We start from the raw sequence: 19290 nt of genomic DNA on the forward strand, positions 1-19290 counted from the left end.
AAAGAAAGAAAGAAAGAAAGAAAGAAAGAAAGAAAGAAAGAAAGAAAAAGAAAGGAAGAAAGACTGTAACTCAAGACTGGGAAGTAGACAGACACAGTTTTGACTTATTAAGGTAATAAGATATGCCATCATGAGATTAACCTTCCAAATGTGAGCAGTTGGTTAGTTTTTATGTTTTTTATCCAGAGGCCCAGCAAATGATGCTAGCGTTTCTGCCCCCTATTCCTTTTCAGGACCCAAAGGGTGGGGAGAGGAGGAGGGCAGAGGGTTGAAAGGAGCAGAGGGTGGTGGAGTGGGGAGAGAGAGGCTCCAGAAGGTGCTCTTTGCTGGCTGACGGGTACCCCCTGAGGGGAACCCTGAAAGTGCACCACTGAGGTCTGTGCATGGTGTTGGTGGGGAAGGAGAACGTCATTCCTACTGGTTCCCCACCCCCACCTGGGGCTATATGGAGGGGAAAGGTATCACTTGGACTTGAAATTTAAAACAAATTTTGAGGGGTGCCTGGGTGGCTCAGTCGGTTGAGCGTCCAACTCTTGATTTTGGTCATGACCTCAGGGTCATGGGATCGAGCCCCACATCTGGCTCCCACTCAGTGGGAAGTCGGCTTGAGATTCTCTCTTCCTCTGCCCCTCCCCACTCTCAAATAAATAAATAAATCTTTAAAAAAAAGTAGAAATAAAATAAAACAAATTCTGAGGGAAGGGATTGGCCATCTTTTCCTTCCATTCTCCAGTCATCAGCAGAGAATTCGATTTTTCCAGGGTGGAAGATGGGGAGGCAAATAGACCCACAAAGGGATGGACCAACCAGCTGACCAGGGAGGCTCTTTTTGTAATCACCTATTCAGACCTCCTCTCCCAAGATAAGGGACCTAATCCCTAGGTGACTTCATGAAAGCCATTGCAAGGAACAAGGCTGAATGTAAACTTATACCTCTGCCCTGGGAGAAGCCAAGAATCATGGCACTCTGTGACTTGCTTCCATGGGATCTGACTGTGCTGCAGGAACGGTGGTGGGGAGCTGGAGATGGCAGGGGGCAGGCCCGTCAGTGCTGCCCTTCTGAAACACCCTTTACCTTTTCTCCCCTCCGGGTGGCCGAGGTGACATGACCAGATACGCATTTTGAGAAGATCACGCCAGTGGTGGTACAGAGACCAGCTAGGAAATGGGTACAATATTGCCTTCGGGGCTGGGGTCTAGGGTCACTGTTCAGGGAGATGACATGGAGGCGAAAATGTATTAGGTCTTGGTGCCCGGAAGAGAGGGCAGGGAACACACTCAGGACTCCATGACCCACCAAGAACATCTCTGCCAAGTGCTGAGCTTTGCTCACTCTGATGGGGAAGCTGCATATTCACTGGGATGACATTGCAGCTCTCGCCTTCGAGATGCCAATAATCAGGAAAGGGTTTACACATGACATACATTCTAACCAGAAGAAGCAAAGGGGATGGGCACGCCATGGCCTTTTCACTGTTCTGAGCCCTCAGGGTCCTTCCCACATCTGAGTTCAGGTAAGGCCCTCTCCTCCCACCAGCTGGGTGCGTTTTCTGAGGTCTTTCTAACTGGGCGAATACAAGTTCTCCACAGACTGACGTTGCTTTGGTAAGTTTTCTTGCCTTCTACGTTGTATTTATTGGAAGCAAGAATAAATCCACTCTTGCATCCTCAGGGCTCTCTCTCAAACTGTGTTCATATTTGTAGTTGAGATAGGAATGAACTTGTTGGACAATACTGTGTTACCAGGTTAAATACAACAACTGTCTGTTCAATTGCAGAATGTCTGGAAAGTCTTTGGAGGGAGAAAGTGTGGTCCACTTAATAAAAATCTCTGTCAGGAAGCAGTTGGAAAGAGTTTTGAAAACAAGCAATAGTAGTAAGCTAAAGATGAATGGGGACCAGAGGGGGTGACTATCCAAAAGGCTCAATTAGAGAGAAATTAGTCACTCTGACTGCTTCAGTTGGACACCCTTGGATTTGAACTCTGGCTCTACCTTTTTTTTTTTTTTTAAGGTTTGATTTTTTTAATTGAGAGAGAGAATGAGAGGGGGGAGGGTTAGAGGGAGAAGCAGGCTCCTCGCCGAGCAGGGAGCCTGATGTGGGACTCGATCCCAGGACTCCAGGATCATGACCTGAGCCGAAGGCAGTTGCTTAACCAACTGAGCCATCCAGGCGCCCTTGGCTCTACCTTTGAATAACTATGTGACCTGGGGTAAGCTCCTTACCCTCCTTGTGCCTCAGTTTCTCACCTATGAAATGTAGTAATACCTATATTTGGATGGTTGTAAGAATTACATTAACTTAAATGGAAAACACACATACAGCTCGCAGCATAGTGCTTGGCTCATAGTAAGCCTTCAAGAAAATAAGTTATGTTAACAGGAACAACAATTACTCCATTTTCTACGTGCCCTTATGTGGCAGGCTGGTGACAGTACAGGGGGAACAGTATCTGAAAACACAAAGACAAAGAGGTTTTTGTTCTTTGGAATTTTCCTATGCTCAGAAAACAGGGGAGCAAAGCCCTGAGCCCAGTGCCCTAGAAAAGCCTTCGGAAGTCTTAAGATAGTCTGTGTTTGGGTGGTGGCAGAGACGGGAGGGAGCGACATTCCCAGACCTCCCAGGAGCCCAAGGGCTTGAGGCTGGCTAAAACCACTGCCTGGGGCGAATTTTCGAGCACCTGGAAAGACGCGCCAACTGGATGAAAACAAACTGAAGCAAGGATTAAGGAGACAAGGAATGTCCTTGAGAAAACATGACCAGATGTACTGATACAAAGAAAGGGGCTTCCTAGTCCTTGATACCATCACCTGAGGGAGGTGAGGTGGGGCTGTCCTTAACGATGGGGTGGTACGCACAGCATCTGGGAAATGAGCATCGAAGATACAGCTCTATGGGTGTCTGGGTGGCTAAGCGGGTTAAGCGTCTGCCTTCGGCTCAGATCATGATCCCAGGGTCCTGGATAGAGTCCTGCACTGGGCTCCCTGCTCAGCGGGAAGCCCGCTTCTCCCTCTGCCCCTCCCCCTACTCATGCTCTTGTGCACGCTCTCTGTCTTGCAAATAAATAAATAAAATCTTAAAAAAAAAAAAAAGATATAGCTCTAACCTGGGAGAGGAGGCGCATTCTGATTCTGGGCCTTGGTTCTGATACAGTGGCAGCCAGGTGGGGTCTCTTGAAGGCTCTGTTTCCTCTGACCAGTGAGCATACTCACTCAGTCCTAGGAATGCCCACAGTCTTCTGACCTAAAGCTGGGTCTTGTTAGACTCTAAGGGAAGGTCTAGAGCAATGGGTGGTCCATGGACCTTCTTGCTTCCAGATTATAAACAAGTACTAGGTGTTTCTGGCTTGTACATTAGTCGGTTGTGGGTTGTGTTAGTGTAACTCAGTCTCTCAGGCTCTGATCAACTCTGCCAGAAGAAATAAAATTGGGTGTGTGGCCCTGCAAAGCTCAGGACCAGGTCCCCAGGCTTGGAGGGCTGCACTGGGATTCAGTTGTCCTGTGTGGCCCTCTCTGAGCAGCTACCAGCCATGCTCATGACCCATCCTGCAAGCACTGTGGCCACATTTACAATTCAATGGCTTCAAATCTCTCCCTATCTCAGCCATTTTGTCTCCAGTTTTAGAAACACACAAACAGAAAAATTAACTGTTAATTTCAGAAAACACAGAGAAAAAGAAAAAGAAAAAAAACCCGCCCACATTCTCACCATCTATGGATAACCAAGATTGACATTACTTCTGGCATTAAAATAATAGAAAACAATATTTAAAAAGCACACCAAAAAAATCTTTCTTCAGAGGCTCTTATTTTAATTGTTGGAATATATATAGTGGTGCTTCTTGGTCTTTTTATGGTTTTTCCAGGTCCCTCTAACTTTATGAAGTCCAGTGCTGGACACGAACAAAATCCTGCGAGGGCTATGACCAGCATGAGCAGAGTTCTCAAGTTCCTCTTTAGGCCTGTGCCTCTTTAGTTATGACACTTTTACAAGTGCCTCCCAGAAACACGCTTACTTTAGGAATTTACATTCAGCTTGTGGTTCTCTATGACCCTCAGATCCATGCAACCACAGAGTCTACAAAGCACATCTGGTCAGAACTCCCCACCTGAGTAGAGTCTGCAAGGTATGCAGCCTTGAGTTGCCCCACCTACCTGGAAATCCATGGGTCGCCCGGCACATGGCTCCATCTTAATGTCTGGCTTGGACCTGAGAAGGAGAATGTACAGTCAGGCCTGGTGTAAGGGGACTGCTTGCAGGGGAGGAGGTGGGCACTGGCAGTGGTTGGACCCTGGCAAACAGCAGAAGGACAGAATCATGGGCTTCAAACACTCCAGGACTGTCAAACAGAATGGGGAAGGGGATTAGTTGTTCTGAGGCCCCAAGAGAGAGGACTAGCTAATGACATAAGTGACAAGAGATAGATAGTAGGTCAACAGGTTCAGATGTGGGCTGGGCAGCTCTGTGATTTCCTTTGGCCTGGAGGTGTTCAGTGACCTGGGAATAGGCTCCTGACTTTGTAGGGACCGAGGCGTGAGAGACATCCAGGAAAAGGAGAAAGGGGCAGGGTTAGGAAGAAGCTGGCGGGGGACCCTGATTCTTTCCCACCCCAATTCCACACACAGCGGGGTCCTGCCTGATGGGGCAGAGGCAGTTTGGGCTTTGTGACTCCCGCATATTCACCGCTTGTTGGAGACATTGGTGGTGAGAGCTGTGACAGAGGCTAGAGACATGGAGTCGGGGTCCAGCCCATCCCCCAGCCGAATGGCCAACCGGTCAAGGTCCTCCATCTCCAGCACTGCCGGTTCATCTGCCGAAGAAAGGCCAGTTAGGTGGACTGGATGGTGGGATACAGACTGTCTCCCCTTTTGCTTCGGCATCCAGGAAGCTAACAGCCAATTTCTGGGTTTACTTGGTAGCATCTGCTTAGAATGTTATGGCCCGTATACCTGCAGTGTTTCCTATTAATCTTGATCTTTGATTTTAATTGATTTTAATTGATATTGTATCTGGTCTTGTTTTTTAATTTTAATTTTTTAAAAGATTGATTGATTTTAGAGAGAGAGAGAGAGAGATCAAGCAGGAGGGGCAGAGAGAGATTGAGAATTTCAAGTAGACTGCGCAGAGTGTGGAGCCCCATGTGGGGCTGGATCCCAGGACCCTGAGATCATGACCTGAGCTGAAAGCCAAGAGTTGGACGCTTAACCAACTGTGCCACCCAGGCGCCCCCAGAGTGATCTTTCTCTGCTGCCCTGCTGCTCTGTCAGCTCCCAGGCCCCAGCCTGCCTCTCCTCCCCGGAGCCTTCCCTGCAGCCTGGTGAGAAGGCTTGGGGAAAGGCAGGACTGTAAGTCCTGCCACTGAGTAAGCATTCTCAGGACGCGCTGGTTTTCCCCCCAGAAATAGGGAACTGGTCCAACCACTTTCGGTTTTTGTTACTCCCTTCTCTAATGAACAATCTCTAGGCTTCTGTGTGCAGGAAAAAAGGGGGGAGCAGAGAGGGCTGGTGGAGCCTTTTATAAACAGGCCCATCCGACAGAGGGTTCTGCTCAGTTCTAGACCAGAGGAGATGCTCTTCCCACCTTAGTGCTAGGAGCGCCCCCTTCCTGAAGACCACCTTCAGGACCCGGCTCCGCCGGCAGCCAATGGGAGGCAAAGGGCCCGCCTAGGAGGCTTCGCCGGCCAATCACAGGAGAGCCTTTTGGGGCTCTGCCCGCGGAGGGCAGGGGTTTGGTCTCTGTCAGGTGCGGAGAGATGGCCTCGGACTTGGCTGGCCTGGGGCGCGCGTCCGTACCGTGTCTTTGGGGTTCCTCCTTGTGGGGCCGGTTCTTGCCGAGCTTCATGGCCGAGAACACACTCCTCCCGGCTCTGTGAGGCGGGCACCAGAACGAGGTGGAGGGAGATGGACGCCAGGAGGAAGACACACAAACACAGGAGAGCAAACCCGGAGAAAGAACACGTAAGAGAAAGGAGCTGCATACTCCAGCCCCTCACGTGCTGGTCCTGAGATATGTTGGGGGCCAGACTTTCTAAAGCGGGAGCCAGGAGGGGGAATTAGGGCAGAGGAGACCCACCACTTCCTCCTTCCCCGTGCCTTCGCACCACTGGAGGAGCAAGCCAGGGCCCAGCGATCAGAGAAGGTGACCTTCGGCTGGAAAGCACGATTTTAACTGGAGCCCTCCTGGGGCCTGCGCTGATCTCCTCTCCCTCAGTCCGGTCTTAGAGCTCTGAGCTCCATCATGCCTCCGAGCTCCTCCTCCCTATCCGAGCACCCCACCTCAACTGGTTGGAAAGAAAGCCAGATGACCGGAGACCGAGCATCAGGACAGATGGACAGGAACAGGATCAGAGGGCAGAGGACAAGGAGGAGGCGGGGGATGTGGTTGAAACTAGCAGCTCAGTTCTCAAATGGTGCTGGTGATCAAAGCTTGCCTTGTCTTTCCCAACCTCTCCATGCCCTCGGATTCTCCTTGGTCCCCAGTGAGGAGGAGGAGATGGGCCCTTTCCCATCTGTCTTTGGTGCTGGCTTCCACCCCTTCTGCCTGTCCCCACTCACTGTGGAATCCCTCCTTTCAACCAACCCCCGGGAACATATGCAGACTCCATAGTTCCTACCTCTTTCTCTGGCTTGGAGTGGCCTTGTGCCCCCAGGTGAAGGGCCTTGCAGTCAGGGGGCCTGAGGGAAGGGGGCAAGGGCCGTCAGTGTCCCTTCAGTGATGTCCCTGCAGCCGAGCCTGAGGTCCCTGGTGCCAGCAGGGACCCGGAGTAGGATCAGTGCGGGGTAAAGTGCAATATTCCATTACCCCATCAATATTGCAAGAGCTGGATACCTGACTCCCTCCTCTTCCCATTCTCCCTCCCCCTGGGTGTAGCTCTGTCATCCTGTAGGCCCAGGTGGGGCGAGATGGAGGCTCCAACTCTGAGCTCACCTACAGCAGAGCCCACCCACCTTTGGGTCACACATCTCCCTGTGGAGCCTTGACTATGGTTCCCAAGACCCCCTGCTCTTTATGCCAGGTAATGTGAGGTTGGGCAAAACCTTTCTGTCCTTGTAGGGATGGCCTAAAAACCTCAAGCCCCTCTACTCCATGTTGGGGGCCAATCTTATTCCCCCAAATCTGGCCCGACCCTAACCCCAGGCCTTTCTTTACTCTTCTTTGCTTTCTTTACTCCCAGGCAAGACATGGAGGGTTATGAGTCTGCATCCCAGTGAGAGAGTGACCAAGAACCCTTCCGTGTGCACCAGCTCACAGCTTAGAAAATAGCAGTGTATCTATGGTTTTCTAAAAAGTCATGAGGTGGGTGAAGGAAGGCTGGGGTAACACTGATGTGTCCACACTAGTCAGCATCATGTTGTCTGGAACGTCACAATGGAGGAGAGGGAAAGGAAATTTCTCCCCTTCTAATAAGGAAGGGGCCCTTGCCCCCTTCCCTCAGGCCCCCTGACTGCAAGGCCCTTCACCTGGGGGCACAAGGCCACTCCAAGCCAGAGATCTTCCCAGATCCTGCATAATTTTAATGTGCCAACAAGAGATTAATTATATAATTTTTCTTGAACACCTACTGTGGGCCAAAGGCTTTTAGATGTTTGCTCATTTCATCTTCATAGCAATCCTGGGAGGGACATACACTTTTCCTCATTCAGCCCAAGGAAAGACTCAGAGGCTCCAAGCGCTGGGGTTGAAGGGCAGAGCCCCCGCCTCCGAGGCCGGCAACTCCTGCACCCTCGGCCCACAATAGGATTGCACTTCCCTGTCGCTGGACATCCCATCCTGACCATTTGGAACTTTGGTGAAGAGTCTCCAGGGCCTGCACTTGTAGGTGTAGGTGTGGGCCATGGACCAGCACAACCCGCAGATGGGGATGCCATCTATGAAGAGTCCCACAGACTACCCAGGTTTACTTACAAAGAAGGGGCTTGTTCACAAATAATCTCAACCTCAACGCATTTTGGAAGAGACTGCCATGAAGGTTAATGGCTGGTGACAAAACATGGAACAGGTCAGGGACCTCATCAGGAACAACTGAGTGGCCGTGAGAATGGACCAAACTGCCTGGCTCACACTGGCCTGGTGGCCTTAAGGGTGGGGATACTGGCTACATCTGACCCCTGCAACAGGATGCGTGCCTAGTATGGGTCCTTACTCTGCTTCCTGTCTCAGTGTTTGGGACTCCATTCTGCCCAGCTTTTCTGCTCTGACTGCCAGTCGCCTGGATTACCCAGGAGTCTCCTGGACGGCTGGCTTTGTACAATCGCTTCTTGGCCATTTCTGGGTCATGCCATCCTTACAGTCCCCAGGCCCAAGCTGTGTGGGACCTACACAATGCCATCACGCGTACCCTGCTCCTCAGCCCCCAACCCTCTGGGCTGCACCAACCCCCCATCCTGTTCCCCTTGCCCTAAAGCTCCTGGGAAAGTGCTCTGAGATGGTAGCTCAAAGCATTGTGTTGGGTCAAAAGCAGGTCCTGCCTGGAGAAGCCAGCTGCTTGGCATCCTGGGACAGGGTCTGTATCTGCTGCCTGAGGCCTGGGGGGGTTCCAGTAGCAGGGAATTGTGGCTTTCTGATACTGGTCCTGAGGACCCACCCAAGTAGAAAAGGGCCTGGGGCTTCCCTTGGGTAGTTATGGCCCTTGAGTTTGAAAGTCACTTTCTTTCTTAAAACAAATATATTTGGAAGCAAAGATTGAGACATAAAAAAACCCAAAACCCTATGCTCTCCTACTATTCTCTACTGTACCCTGAAGCCAATCAAAGGAGAAACCCCTCTTCCCAGATCCTGCATAATTTTAAGCATCTCAGGTGGACAGGTTCACCGGTGGTACTCCTATGTGCCTGGAAATGTCTCAAAATCATGATTTCTCCCTTAATGAAAAATGCAGAATGTGTAGGGTAAATGTAATTTTCAAAATTCTTACTGTGGGCTTTCCACCTGTTTGTTTCTCCTAGACCTGCTCCTCAGTTCATCTGGACAGCCTGCAGCAGAGCGTGATGTCACCGGCTCGCACTGCCCTTTGGAGCTTTCTGATCGATGACACAGCAGAAGTTCACTAGAGAAGCAGCCTCTTCTGCCTGTTACTGCACCGCTTTCCAGAAAGACCATGCCTGCTCCCCTTGGCAAAGGGGAAAGGTGATTTTTGGAATAAATGTTAACTTAGGCAGGGATTGTTGAAGATTATCCACTTGTGTTAAAGACTAAGATTTCCAAAATGTGGAATTTGTTGACTAGGTGACTGGTGCGCTGGTGTACTGAATTTTTGTTTTCGTTTTTACATAAAATGCTGCATTTTATTAAGAGACGAAGAAAACAAGCCAATCATCAACTCAGTGAAAAACTACTTTGCAACCAAGTGGCTCCTCATTCACGGCTGCAGGAAAACAGAAGCTGGAGCCAGGGGAGGTGGGCCTCTGCGGGCCCTCTGAGGATTCAGGGTCACATTTGGGCTTCCCCATTGCTGGATTCACTGCAGGCAGAATGATATGCACCTAACAATGTAGACCACTCTTTCCCTCTAGGGAAAAGATTTTAACATTAGTTCACTCATTTGTAAACTCTTTTTTTAAATTTCTGGACCTGATGATTTCTTTGCTGGTTCCACAGCTCAGATCTAGAAGGATGCCGTGGTCGGGGGATGCACTCAGGGCCCCTTGGGAACACAGGCCAAAATAAATGTTGTGAGTTCAGGTCTGTGTATTCTTCTGGAGGCTGTGCCTTAGGGGCTGCTCTGCCTGACCATGGACTCCAGGCCTGGCTGCCCACGGCTCTGCCCTGAGACCACCTTCAGTCCTCACACTCCAGGCTCACCAGCTCAGGCCTCAGGTAATCAGGGGGAACTCCTGCCTGACAGGAACAGGTCTCTGGCTCTCCGCATTGTTGAAACAGCCACATTTTCCAAACTTGGGGACATGTGCTCCAAGTGCCTCTTGGTAGGTTTTATTTCGTTTAATCCCTTTGTCCCAAGTGCAGCTAATTTCATAATTGCAGGCTGTAGAGTTGTTTTTCACAGTGTGTTGAATTTCAGTTAGTTTCAAAGAGCTTCCCACATCTGGGCAGGATAGGTTGAGCCTTCATACAAGAACCTGTCTCCGAATTGGCGTGTTTGCCCGTGCGCCCCGGGGGAAGCAGGAGGCTTGGGAGGCCCTTGTGTACTGAGGCCCACAGTTCACCCGGGAGCTGGTTCCTCAGCTCTCCCCGTTGGCCAACCCCGTGCAAGACTCAAGCAAACAGCCTCGAGGCAATGGATTCCCACCTCCCCAAATCAAGCTCTCCCCACATCTCACGGACTCACGGGGAGCACGAGTCCTCTCATGGCTGGATCCTTCAGTTTTTCCTACTGCAACTGGCACATACTTCCACTTATTTCTCCTCAAGGGAGCTCCAAACTAGCCAGCTTTGCCACACAATAACCTTTCAGGGATTTAAAACGGTTTTTATAATTGTTCTTCCCCAGGCGAAAGAGTTTCAACTGGTTTATAATCTCTTTTTAGCAATCTCATTTCCCTCCCCTTTCAATCCTCCTCCTGCCCTACACATTAAAATACGAATAAAAATTGCTGTTTGACTTTATCCCCTGTGTTGACTAGAGGTGACAAGAGCTTCGGATCAGGTAGCGCTAGGGACCTAGCGTTCACAGCGGGGCTACAATGTGCCTGCGCTGCGAGGCGCCTCAGCTGCGGCCAGTCTGCGTCGCTGGGGGTCTGGCTTGGGACAGACTGAGGAGCTGGAAACCAGGCAGGGCCCTCGAGCATCGCCCCTCGCAGACAGAGCCCGGGGGAGGGACAGGCTGTTCACACCTTCTACGGAGGCCTTTTACATCTAAGGGTCCATACGGGCCTGACCCCTCGAAACCTCTCTCTACGAGGGACTCCCAGCTCAGTGTCTGCATCATCTCTCACCGCACCCCCACCCCAGCCCCCAGATTCAGCTCCCTGGCTCCCTCTCCAAGCCTGGTGTGAGACCTGCCTTTGGCTCCTTCCCTTGCTCAGAGCATGGCACATTCCTCCACCCTACAGGTGCCTGGGCCTGAACTTTCCCCACGCGGTGCCATCGCCTTGTAGTGCTTTTGCTCGTGTGTAACAAGTGGGAGTTGGAACTCAATAAGCTTTTGTTAAAGCACCGGACGACGATGAGTCCCCCGGGATCTTAACGCAAGCAGAGGTCTCAGGCCCATACCCCATACCCGTGCTGACCACCCCAGACCCCTAAAGCCACAGTCCTGGTGTCCCCATGATGTTCTCATGTCAAGTAGTTTTTAGCTTATTGGCATCACATTCTGGGGTAAATGTCTTAACATCTCTGAAGCTCAGTTTCCCTATCTGGAAAATAAAGACCACATGCTTGGCTTTTCAGCTTGCATCAGTGTATTTGGAGAATTAAATTAATTTTAGAGTACAGTCAAGTGCTCTAAACTCCCTGGGTCTATTGTTAACTCTGGGTCAGAAGCTAAATTCCCTGTGTTGTCATCCTAGCTCTGCTCCTATTCTGGGGCAAGTTACTTCCCCTCTCTGGGACTCAGATTTGTCATCTCTAGGAAAGGGCTGTGGCCCAGAGGCCCCCTCCAGCTGGTCAGCCCTGACTACTACTGCTCCTGTGAATTCCCCAGGATGCTGGAGAGTTCTTGGGACAGCATGTGCTTTTGAGGGACCCTGGGAGACCTACTCATATCAGCCCCGGGCCTTGAGCCTTTCCAAGCCCCTGTGGCTGGCCCCTCTCACCTGGGTTCCCCACCTCTGCCCTCTCCCAGATAGCCCCTGATCTCTCCCTCCCACAGGAAGCCTTTTGGGGGATGGAGATTGTGCAGACAACCAGAGAGTGCTCATCTGCTCATCTCCCCTTAGCTTTCAGGGGCTTCATGTCCCAGCCACCCCTGTGGCCATTCCAGGCCCGGAGTCTGTCCTCCTTGGGCCTCCAGGCCTGCATGTCCACCTTCCCAGCCCTGCCTTGACTCTTAGGGGGAGGTAGCCATTGGCTTCTTGGGCCTTCCCCACTCCTATGCCTTCAGTCACACTCTCCCTCCCTCACAGGGAAGCCTAAGGGCCTGGTACGTGGGTGTAGAGCTGAACAGGGAAGTAGAGGAAGAGTCAAGACACTGAAAGGAGGCAGGAGGGAGTGGAAATGAGCAGGCCCAGATACCTGCCTGCCCCCCACCCCCGCCCCCTCCCTCCCTGACCCTCACCCCCTATGGCCAGATGGACAGACCTCCCTCGCCCTGCCACCCCCTGGTGCTGGCTCCACCAGGACAGTCCACACCTAAGCCCACTGAGACGGGCCATCCCGACATCCACACCCTGTGGTGAGGAGCCTTTGGGCCCCATGGGCTCCGCCCTGGCCTGGGACACCTACTTGTGCTCGCCATCTCTGCCTCCCTTGGTCTTCTCTCTGCCTTTGCTGAGTAGGGAGAAGAAATGAGGAGACAAGGGGATGTGAGTGAGAGGGTGTGGACCAGAGACACTTGCAGACTTAGACCCTGGCCCTGCGGACCCCCCACTCCCCAGGGGCTCCTTGTCCCAGGGACACCTCACCCCACAGCTTCTCACTTCAGCCTAAGCCTGCTGGGCAAGGAGCGGATGGTCCCAGGCTCTGCCCTGGTCACAGGAGTGGGGCTGGGTGGCCACTCTCCCAACCCTAAGCCCAGGAGAACCTGGAGCCTTGGTGAGGGAGGAGGCCTCAGGGTATTGGCTGCTCTCTTCCATTCCCAGGCAAGGGTTTGGTGATTTCTAATGTGGGTCTCAGATGCCTCAGGAAAAGCAAGGTTAGATGAACCTGGCCACCCTCCAGGCCTGGGCCACCCTGCTCCTCCCCATCTCCTCCCCTGATCTCCTCCAACGGAGTGCCCAGCTCCCAGGCTCTGAGGGCCTCCAAGAGGAAAGGTGGGCTGGGGAGATTCTGGGCACGTGGTAGTAGAGAGCTAGCACTCTGGGGCACAGGGCAGGGTAAGAACGGTGCTCTTCTCCCTCTTTAGGGAGGCTTTCAGAAAACCCTTCTGGAATGTTCTCTCAATGCTTCCCTGATGCTGTGGCAATGAGGATGAAGGAAAGAAAGCAGGCAACAATTAGTGATTTTTTTCCTCTCCCTGTTCTGCACTGGCCTGGGCCTTGCCAGGTAGACAGGATTTCTGAGCCCTGATAGCTCAGAACCCGAAGGCCTAGATAGATCACGGCTGAAGTCCAGCTTTGGCCAGTGATCCTTTCCATTAGGCAAGCTGGTCAGTCTGTAATTCTTTTCAAAGTAGTCAACATCAGCCAGGTCTCTGGCTGTTGAAATCGGCTGAGACCACTGATCAGAGAACACCCGCTGTAGAAAAGGAGAGATTGTCTCAGCAGCCTCATGCTGGCCCCAGGCCTGGCTGGTCTTGGGGGCAGGCAGGTCAGGCGTGGGCCATGGGCCCCACTGGGACCCAGTGAGAGCTGCATGGGGCTTGCTCCAATGAGCTTTTGAGAACGAGGGCTGAATGGAAGATTTACTCGCCTCACCCTCACAGTAATCCAAACAGGGCTGCCTTTTTCTGAATTATAGATCCAAGTTTTGAGGGAAGTGTGTTTATTATTTTTAAAAGAACTCTGTAACCCTGAAAAGTTTGAAAAGCATTGCAATAGAGGAACCAGAAGGGGAACTGTATCATCTAGGATTGGCCGAGGATGGAACAGGAAGGGGGAATTTATTTACCTGAACAATAAAACGTGATGCTTTTTCTCTTTCCCTCTGGGTTTTGCTCTGAAATCTCAGAGAGGTGTCAGGCTGGCCCAGTGGGGGAACCGGTCAGGCACAGAGCAGACCAAGGCCCAGCATGCAGCTGTGCTCAGCACATACTGCCTGGCCCATGCCCGCCAGGACCCTTCCCCACATGCTCCAGGCCTCTGGGCCTACAAAGGGGCTGCACGCAGGCCCACAGTCTGAGTATGGAAATGGAGAAGGGAAAAGAACTATCTTTCTCTGAAAAAATAATCCTATAACCCCTATTAGGACTACAACTAACAATAATAAAGCTTCAAGGTTCTGTGCTCAGCCTGCCCTCAGTCACTCAGCCACAAGCGATAGGGGTGGGATGCGGCCTCTGTCTTTGTTGCGAGGGGTGAAGCCCTGGACCGCTCTGACTTTCCTCCTAGAGTCCACGTTGTGGTTTTAGTGTCCCGCTCTGGCCAGGTAAGTCCTGTTCCTCAGCCAGCATCCTCTCTCTCTGGGCCTTGGTTTCACACCACCTCTCCCTCACACCCATCCCCATTGCTCTGGGTGTGCCACTGAGAGCAGCCACAGGGTGGGAGATCCAATATGGCAGCCCGCTGGGGAACTCTAGGCTTTGCTGGGACCCAAGTGCTTCATGGTGCCAGGCCTCACTCGAACACCCAGGCCTGGGCCAGGGATGGAAGGGAACCCTGGCTCCTCTATGCATCTCTGGAGCTCAGCCTGGGGAAGGGAGGCAGGGAAGAGATCATGGGAACTGGTAGAGCAGCGCTCTGGGGGCGAGGCTGGCTGTGCCGACCACATGTATACCTCAGGACACACACCATGGGGATACCCTGTTGCCCTCTGACCCCAGTTACAGGAGTGGGGGGCTACCTAGCTTCCATGGATCTCTGCTGGAGTGGAAGAATGATCCATAGGGAGAACAAGAAAAGTGGTCCCCCCCTTGCTTTCCCAAGATGAGACCGAGCAGAGAGGAGCCCAACAGGAACCTCCACCTTCTCAGACAGGGGTGCCGAGCGGAAGGAGGTGGGGCCGTGCAGGGCAGGAGGCCAGGCAGGTGGAGAAAATGAGGAGAGTCACAGAACAGAGGGAATCTGCAGGAAAGCTCCAAGAGAAGCTGCAACATTAAAGCTGGGGCTCCTTTCTGTCCTTCTGGGCTGTGGCTCCTAGAGGCGCTGCTGCAGCAGAGCCCAGAACCCAGCAGTGAGTGCAGCGCCCTGGCATCACACAGAAAGAACGTACGTGCACGTGAGTGTGGGCAAGCAATCGGGCACTGTGCATGCGCATACATGTTCGGGGCCAAAGTCTCCTCTCCCTTCAGAGCCTGGGGCAGGTGTATCCTCACTTGCAAGGCCCAGAGCCCTGGTTTTGTGCTCCTGAGAGCAAAGTGTCCATGGAGTTAATGATTTATTCCTTCTCGGCAATGCTGACTGCTGTGGGAGGTGAGGGGACCCCCGTGAGCAAGTGAGACCCACCCCGGGCCCGGGCTGCTGTGAAGCCCCAGCTGTCGGCAGCATTGTCAGCAGGGCCCCTGGTACAGGGTGGGGTGGCCAGAGCCAGGGGGGACCTTGATAACAGGGCCTGGGCCCAAAGGTCACATCGTGCTCAGGGTGGAAGCTGGGGTGGGTGACACGGAGACTCGGGAAAGGAAAAAGGAATCAGGTTAGAAACTGTGGCTCCAAAGAGCAGAGCTAGGATCTGAGCCCTGTGCTCTCCATGGCATTGCACGGCCTTCTGGAACACTCCCAGGGTGTTTTACAGAGAGCTGGCCAAAATCAGGGGCCCCTGGTTTGGGGCAGAGACTAGAGAAGTAGGCAGAGTGGCTCAGAGGGCACAAGACTGACCAGGGCCTGGGATCAATGGAACTGTGGCAGGAAAGTGTTAACAAGCTGATACTATTGGGTTAGGGGTTAGGGGTTGGGGGGAAATGCTCGGGCAGAGGGGCCAGCACACATTCCCTGAGGTCAAATGGGAGAAATTTCCAGGAAGAGACTTAAGGCCTTGGGAGTGAGTGCCCTTATAAGGGGAGCCTCTACAGAGGCCTTTGCTGGGGTGGTGAGGGCAGATGGCTGGAGCCCAGCCAGGGGCACCCAGGCCCTAGAGGGAAAAGTGTGGGCTCCCCAGGACCTTCCCCCATCAGCCTCCTCTGTCATTCATGGATGAGTCCCTGCCAGTCCGGGGCAAAGGCTGTTTCCTGCCCATTCACTCCACCAGCACCCCCCACCCTCCAGCAAGCACCCTACTGAGCCAAGTCACACAGAGAAGAGTGGATTCTCACACCAGACCCCCATGGATCCAGATGACCAGGTGAGACACTGCTGTTGGCCAGCAGTGAGGCTTCCTTGTTGCTGGTGATGGGCCAGAGGAGAGACAAGAGAGGCACGTGATAGACTGAGCACCGTCATCTGCAAAGGGGTAGCCTTTTCAGGAGTGGATGGAAGGCAAGGGCAGACATGGGGAAGGAAGACTTCACTGGGGCTCAGAGGCTAGGCACATATATCCTTTCCTCCCTCTGTCCCTTTGTTGGCCAAAGCCTTTCTGGAGGGCTCTCTGGTCCAGAAGACGTGGCTTCCTCCCACACTCCAGAGCTGACAGGCCTGGCTGGTTGGCACTTCGGTGACGAGAGTGAGACATAACGCTAGAGCCTTGAGGCCCACTATCAGGTTCTTGTCAGCACCCATGCTCCTTGACCCAGAGCTCACAGGCCCCATGGAGGCAGCCGGAATTAAGCTGTAGGATAAACCCAAACACTCTAAAGCAGCTCCACCTTCTCCTCACTAGCAAAGCGTCCTCCTCGAACATTCTCACCTCTTCCCCACACGTAGCCTGCTGGCTTCATGGCAAGGCCTGGCAAGGGCACCATCCCCAAAGTACCCTTAGCGTCAGGGCGGGCAGCCCCAGCAGCAGCCAGGAAACCGTGCACATGCTCACACAGCCCCTCCGACATGGGGCCGTGGCATCTGGAAGACAAGGGGCTCTGACCGTGGTTGTCACCCTCTCCCAATTCCCAGTCCCAGAAAAAACCCTTCTTCCTGCTCTGGCTTCTGGCTGCTGCCCTGGGATAGGCCACAGGAAGGTCGGGGAGCGGTGGGAAAGCACAGCCACGCCCTCTATAGATCTGGGGGCCAAAGCTCCACATTTTGCTCTCTGCATCCACCCCTGCCCCTTCCGTCAGCCTCCTGGCCCGCTGTCCTAGGACTGAGAGAGGAACTGCCTCAGCATCCCCGAGCTACAGAAGCCAAAGAGGGCAGCCCTCGGCTGTCAAGAGCTCCCAGAGAGCCGTTTCATGTGGGTGCTACCCATGAGATCCAGAGTGTCCCTTGGTCCCTCAGGATGTCACAGTTAGAGCGGAGCCAGGATGTTCAACCCATTCCTGTAACTGGCCCAGAGGGGTAGGTCACTCCTTCAAAGTCACTTTGCCAGTTAGTGGCATCCAGGATGGGACTTAACAGAACTTAGCTTCCCTGATTCCGGGCCAGCGCTCCTTCCCTGCACTTGCTGGCCCTCACGCGGCTTCAATCTTGTGCCCTTTCTTCGAGCCCCAGCCAAGCCAAGCTCTTTCCTATGTGGGGACAGAGGATTGGGACCAGATGGTGCCCTTTGTGTGTGTCCCCTGGCTCTCCACTGGGTCCCTGCTCCTCTTGTCACCATTTCCAGCCGGATCCTGACCCTTTGCACTGTTCAGCTGCCAAGAACCTGTTTGTCAGCAGCCCTGACATGGGGCAGCACTCGGCACCCCAGTTACAACCTGCCCCTCCACAGTGCTGCTGGCTCTCCTAACAACAGGGTGGGGGTGGTTCTCATTGCCCCCGGGCCCCATTTTACAGGTTAGGAGAGGCAGTGAAGTGGGTATGTGACTGGCCAAGGGTCACAAGACTGGTAAGAGGCAGAGCCGGGACTCAGACCTGGGGCTCCTGAGACCAAACTGCACGCCCTTTCCATCAGGCTGGCCAGAGTCTAAGGAAGACAGGCTCCCCGCTGGCCTGGGCGATGTCACCCCATCCCCCGGATGGCCTGGAGTCAAAGGTCTGGTGCATCTGCCACATGCACGGTTCCTATTACTCCCCACCTGGCTCCCAGGATCTTAAGCTTGTACATTGTATGTGTGTGTGTTTGTGTGTGTGTGTTGCTGGAGGAGAATAGTTCAAGTACAAAGAAGAAAAGCATATATGTCTCATAAAAATACATCAATTCTCAATTCAACTGCACTGATTTAGAATCTGTGCTTTTTCAGAGCAGGGACTGAATACACTTTTTTGGAAAGGGAAGGCAGGAGATTGGAGGGAGGCAGTCACTGGGAGGGAGTGCCTCCCCTAAAACTTTAGATGCACCATTGACTTACCTGCATTTTACACATTATTCCCAGTGAACTAGGAATCTATAGCCAACATTTTACTAACTTAGAGTCTGTCTCTCCGAGTCCTAAGAGTAATACAATTGCATTTCCTTTTTGAAAAATCATGCTTTCGGAATGTGTAGGCCTGGACACAGCATCCTGACACCTGTGTGTGGCAGGACATTTGCAGGTGTGAGTCCTAGACACTGAGGGGGCCAGGATGTCAGGATGCATTCTTCTCAACAGAAGAGAGGCTGTGTCCTGACCAAGACCTTTGGCTTCACCCTAGCAGGAAAAGGCCTCCCACCCTCTCTTGGACCTCCATGGGGCCAGGGTGGATGGCAGGCCACCAGGGGCTGGTCTGACACTGCTGGGTCTTGGACCAGAGAGGGTAGGGCCCCCTCCTGTCTGCCTCACCTGTTCTCTTAGGAGGCAGGGGGTCTAGCCTCTTCCCCTCAAGTTAGAGCTCACCCTCCTAGAACTCCCTCAGGGTAGTAGGAGGCCTGGCCCCTCAGCCTGATCCCTGATACCCTGCCCCCTGGGTGAGCCCTGGGGTTGGGGGACAGGTGTGTGGCGCACTGTAGAAACACCTTCCTGCCTCTTTTATGTCTCTCCAGCAACTCAGCCCTGGACTCTGAGCCCAGTCAGGCCAAGAAGGGCCTTCAAGGGGAACCAAGCCCCAGGCATCCTCCCTGTGTCTTTGGGGCTGGTGGGCAGCCAGAGGGCCCGGCCTGTTACCTCCGGAAGCTCTTCTCGCCTGGTGTCCGGGAGCTGGGGCGGGAGCCCGGGAGCAGCCCATCTGTCTCCTGGCTGTCCTTCTCTTCCTCATGAAGGGACTCGTCCCCTAGGAAGTCTCCATCATCCCAGGAGCCCACCGTGCCATCTGTGGCCTGATACCGGACCTCCACACACAGGCTGGTCTGGAGGGAGAGGGGTGGGTGTTGAGCAGGGGAACGCGATAGCAATAACGTGCACGGGCCACCACTTTGTGATGGTTACAAAGTGCTTTCACTTCCTTCACTGGCTGGAGGAAGACAAGCTGGGTGTTATCCTCCCCACACCTCCATTTGGCAGATAAGGAAACCGAGGCTCAGAAAGATCGAGACATACAGACTCAGTCAACTTAATGGGTTCTGGCTCCTGGTCCTGTTGCACTTGACTCTGCTCCTCCCTGGTGCCCAAGGTGGGGGGCGCACCCTGGACAGTTGAGTCTAGACTGCAGTGGGCTCTCTGAGTCCACCGCATACATAATCAAGAAGATCATTCAGTGGTCC

At 53.2% G+C, this 19290-nt stretch overlaps 1 protein-coding gene across 3 annotated transcripts in view; it reads right to left on the minus strand.

The window, feature by feature from the left end:
• Nucleotides 1-19290, minus strand: part of OTOF (otoferlin) — a 92761-nt gene that overhangs the window by 32753 nt on the left and 40718 nt on the right. For 2 of the 3 annotated variants that reach the window (XM_021697310.1, XM_021697307.1), the window contains exons 5-8: nucleotides 18755-18936; nucleotides 5793-5866; nucleotides 4684-4810; nucleotides 4155-4209 (exon numbers count right to left, since the gene is read on the minus strand). In XM_021697310.1, the coding sequence (XP_021552985.1) occupies nucleotides 4155-4209; nucleotides 4684-4810; nucleotides 5793-5866; nucleotides 18755-18936 (438 nt within the window). Of the gene's footprint in view, nucleotides 1-4154; nucleotides 4210-4683; nucleotides 4811-5792; nucleotides 5867-12339; nucleotides 12385-18754; nucleotides 18937-19290 lie in introns of all 3 variants that reach the window. The other variant, XM_021697309.1, reaches the window with a different exon arrangement.

Source organism: Neomonachus schauinslandi, chromosome 10 (assembly GCF_002201575.2).
Source record: "Neomonachus schauinslandi chromosome 10, ASM220157v2, whole genome shotgun sequence".
NCBI lineage: Eukaryota > Metazoa > Chordata > Mammalia > Carnivora > Phocidae > Neomonachus > Neomonachus schauinslandi.